The sequence below is a fragment of the Dipodomys ordii genome, unplaced genomic scaffold (genome assembly GCF_000151885.1).
Source record: "Dipodomys ordii isolate 6190 unplaced genomic scaffold, Dord_2.0 Scaffold150, whole genome shotgun sequence".
NCBI classification, from domain to species: Eukaryota; Metazoa; Chordata; class Mammalia; order Rodentia; family Heteromyidae; genus Dipodomys; species Dipodomys ordii.
In genome coordinates this window covers 4,448,203-4,450,890 of record NW_012267366.1, presented here as the reverse complement: position 1 = coordinate 4,450,890, position 2,688 = coordinate 4,448,203, and the positions used below count along the sequence as shown (strand labels likewise).

Below are 2,688 nucleotides of genomic sequence, written 5' to 3'. Positions count from 1 at the left end.
CATGATTCAAAGCCAGCCCAGGCAGTAAAGTCGGTGAGACTCTTATCTACAATAAACTATTCAAAAAAGCTGGAACTGGTGCTGTGGCTCCAGGGGTAGAGTGCTTGTCTTGAACAAAGAACTCAAGGGTAGTGCCCAGGCCCAGAGTTCAAGCCATACGACTGGTAAAAAGCAAAACAAAACAAAGAATTCTACATTCTGGCATTTTAAACATTTTTATTAAAATATCCTGCATATGCTTTCTATAGGATTTCCAAGCTTTTAAGTGAAACATCTGATTTTCAAAAATGTAAAGGAACTTCTAGAGATAGTAAAAGTTCATATTTTCTTATGATTACAAAATTTCTTTTTTTCTTTCTTTTAAATTAGCTTACATTAATACAGAGGGAGATTTCATTGTTATATTTCATATGTATTACTTTATGTGTTGTTCCAGTCAATATCACCACCTCTACCACTTCAAAAAATATTTCTATATAATAAATTGCTAATAAGCAGACATTTCAGATGCTAATATTGGCAGCTAAACACTGGGGAAAATATACTGAGAAGCCATAATAAAACAATACACATTCATGTTTTGACGTAAAATAGACTTAAAAAATGGCCAATGTTCAACCAGGAGGTCTAGGCTTCTTAGCTGTTTTCTTAAAGGCCTATGTTCTGTGGTCAATGTGTCTTTACCAGTTAAATATTTTTATTATAATACCTGTTTTTAAAAAAAACTCTATAGAACCATTCATTGATGAACACAAAAAATAGCTAAAATATTTCAGATATAGAAACACAGTAAAACTACCAACTGGTCTCTGTAAGAGAAACATGTCTTTTGCTGATATTACAGTTGTTAATCATTATTATCAATCAAATAAAGGAATTAATTTACTAAATAGCTTATCTCAAAGATTGGTGAAGCACCCCATAACAATAAATGCATATCTAACCCATGAATCAATGACCCATTAAGACTGGTGGCCTAAAATGATCGTATTTGAAAGTAACACTACTGCATACTGATGGTGAAATTCTGACCAAAGGAGAGAAACTACATGCAGTTATTTTGTACTAAACTCTTATATTAGGCCCCAACAGGCAAACCAAAGTCAAAATGGAGTCACTCACAATAAAGTTCCATTTCATCAAGCAGAGAATAAACCTATTTTACATTCCAGGAAATCAGATTACAGAATCCTTTCACAAAAGAGGGGGGTAACATAAATATCTTGGTGTTAACTAATCAGTAATCTTTTCATAGAAAAATGATAATCTAAATAACTTGATGTTAACCAATCGGTTATTTTGTAATGTTCGGATCCTCCTCCCTGCCTTACAAGGATAACTCTGAAATGCCAAAAAAAAAAAAGAAAAGAAATGTGTATCTGTGAATATCATTAAATGGCGGTGTTTAACGTAGTCTAACGTTTTTAAAAGCTTTTCTGAATAAAGGAAGATAACTGCTTATCATGAACATTTTAGGGGGCCACTTGACTGGCAGCTGGCTTGGGTTTTGCTTGTACATTCAGCACATAATCATGGCGGAAGGATGAGCGAACAGTGCGATTCATCAGTGGCTGGAGGGGGCGGAAGTTGTCCACCATTCGTTTCTCTTTCTCCCCTTTAGAAGTGATAAGAAGGGTCCGAAATTGCTCCAGCTAGAAATAGAATCAAAAATCATTTTGTCATTCATTTGTAGTTTTGTGTGTGTGTGTGTGTGTGTGTGTGTGTGTGTGTGTGTGAGTGCGCACACGCGCGCTGCGCCTGGGGCTTGAATTCAGGGCCTGGGTAATGTCCCTTAGCTTATTTGATCAAGGCTGGCACTCTACCACTTCAGCCATGTCCCCTACTTGCAGCTTTTTTGGTGGCTAATTGTAGATAAGAATTTCATGGACTTCCTTCCCAGGCTGGCTTTTAAGCATGATCCTCCGATGTTAGTCTCAGGAGTAGCTAGGATTACAGGCTTGAGCCAATGGTGCAGGGCTGGCATTTACCTTTATATTTTTATATTTTGCCCATCCTGGGTCTTGAACTCAGAGCCTGGCACCGTCCCTGAGCTTCTATTGTTCAAGGCTTGCACTCTACCACTTGAGCCACAACACCACTTCTGGATTTTTCTGTTAATGTGGTACTGAGGAATTGAACCTGGGGCTTCAGTCATGCTAGGAAAGCACTCTATCACTAAACCGCATACCCAACACATTTATATTTACTTTTGACCTGAGATAAATCTCTTTTTTCATATTAAGGAAGTCTGTATTCATCTCTATTTTATTAAAAAGTATTATACTAAAAACTGCAGAGAGAGAATTTTGAAAATGTATTTTAAAATCAGTGATAGTGACAGATTCACTGATACAGTGAATTCTATTAATAAAGAATCATTCATTGTAATTACTAGGATATATTATAATACTTGAATAAAGTATATATTTTAATGTGCTACTGGATTCTGTTTCTAATATTTAATTTTACATTCTTTCCTTGTATTCCTCAGAGAAATCAATGTTTTTTGGGGGGTAGAATTATCCTGGTTTCATAAAAAGAGTCTCAGAGATTTTGTTCTTGTGAATATGTTCTGGAACCAATAAAAATCCCATAAAGCATATATGAACAAATACTATTGTATTATTATGTTATATTATGAATTAAACAGGACTTTTTTTAGATTGCCATAGAAACTAGCGCAATTTC

General features: G+C 35.3%; 1 protein-coding gene across 1 annotated transcript in view; it reads right to left on the bottom strand.

Moving 5' to 3' along the window:
* Positions 1-205: 205 nt before the first annotated feature.
* Ca5b (carbonic anhydrase VB, mitochondrial) overlaps positions 206-2,688 on the bottom strand; it is a 29,007-nt gene continuing 26,524 nt past the window's right edge. Inside the window, exon 8 of the mRNA XM_013032151.1 lies at positions 206-1,652. Within this exon, the coding sequence (XP_012887605.1) occupies positions 1,473-1,652 (180 nt within the window). The 3' untranslated portion in view covers positions 206-1,472. The remainder of the gene's footprint in view (positions 1,653-2,688) is intronic.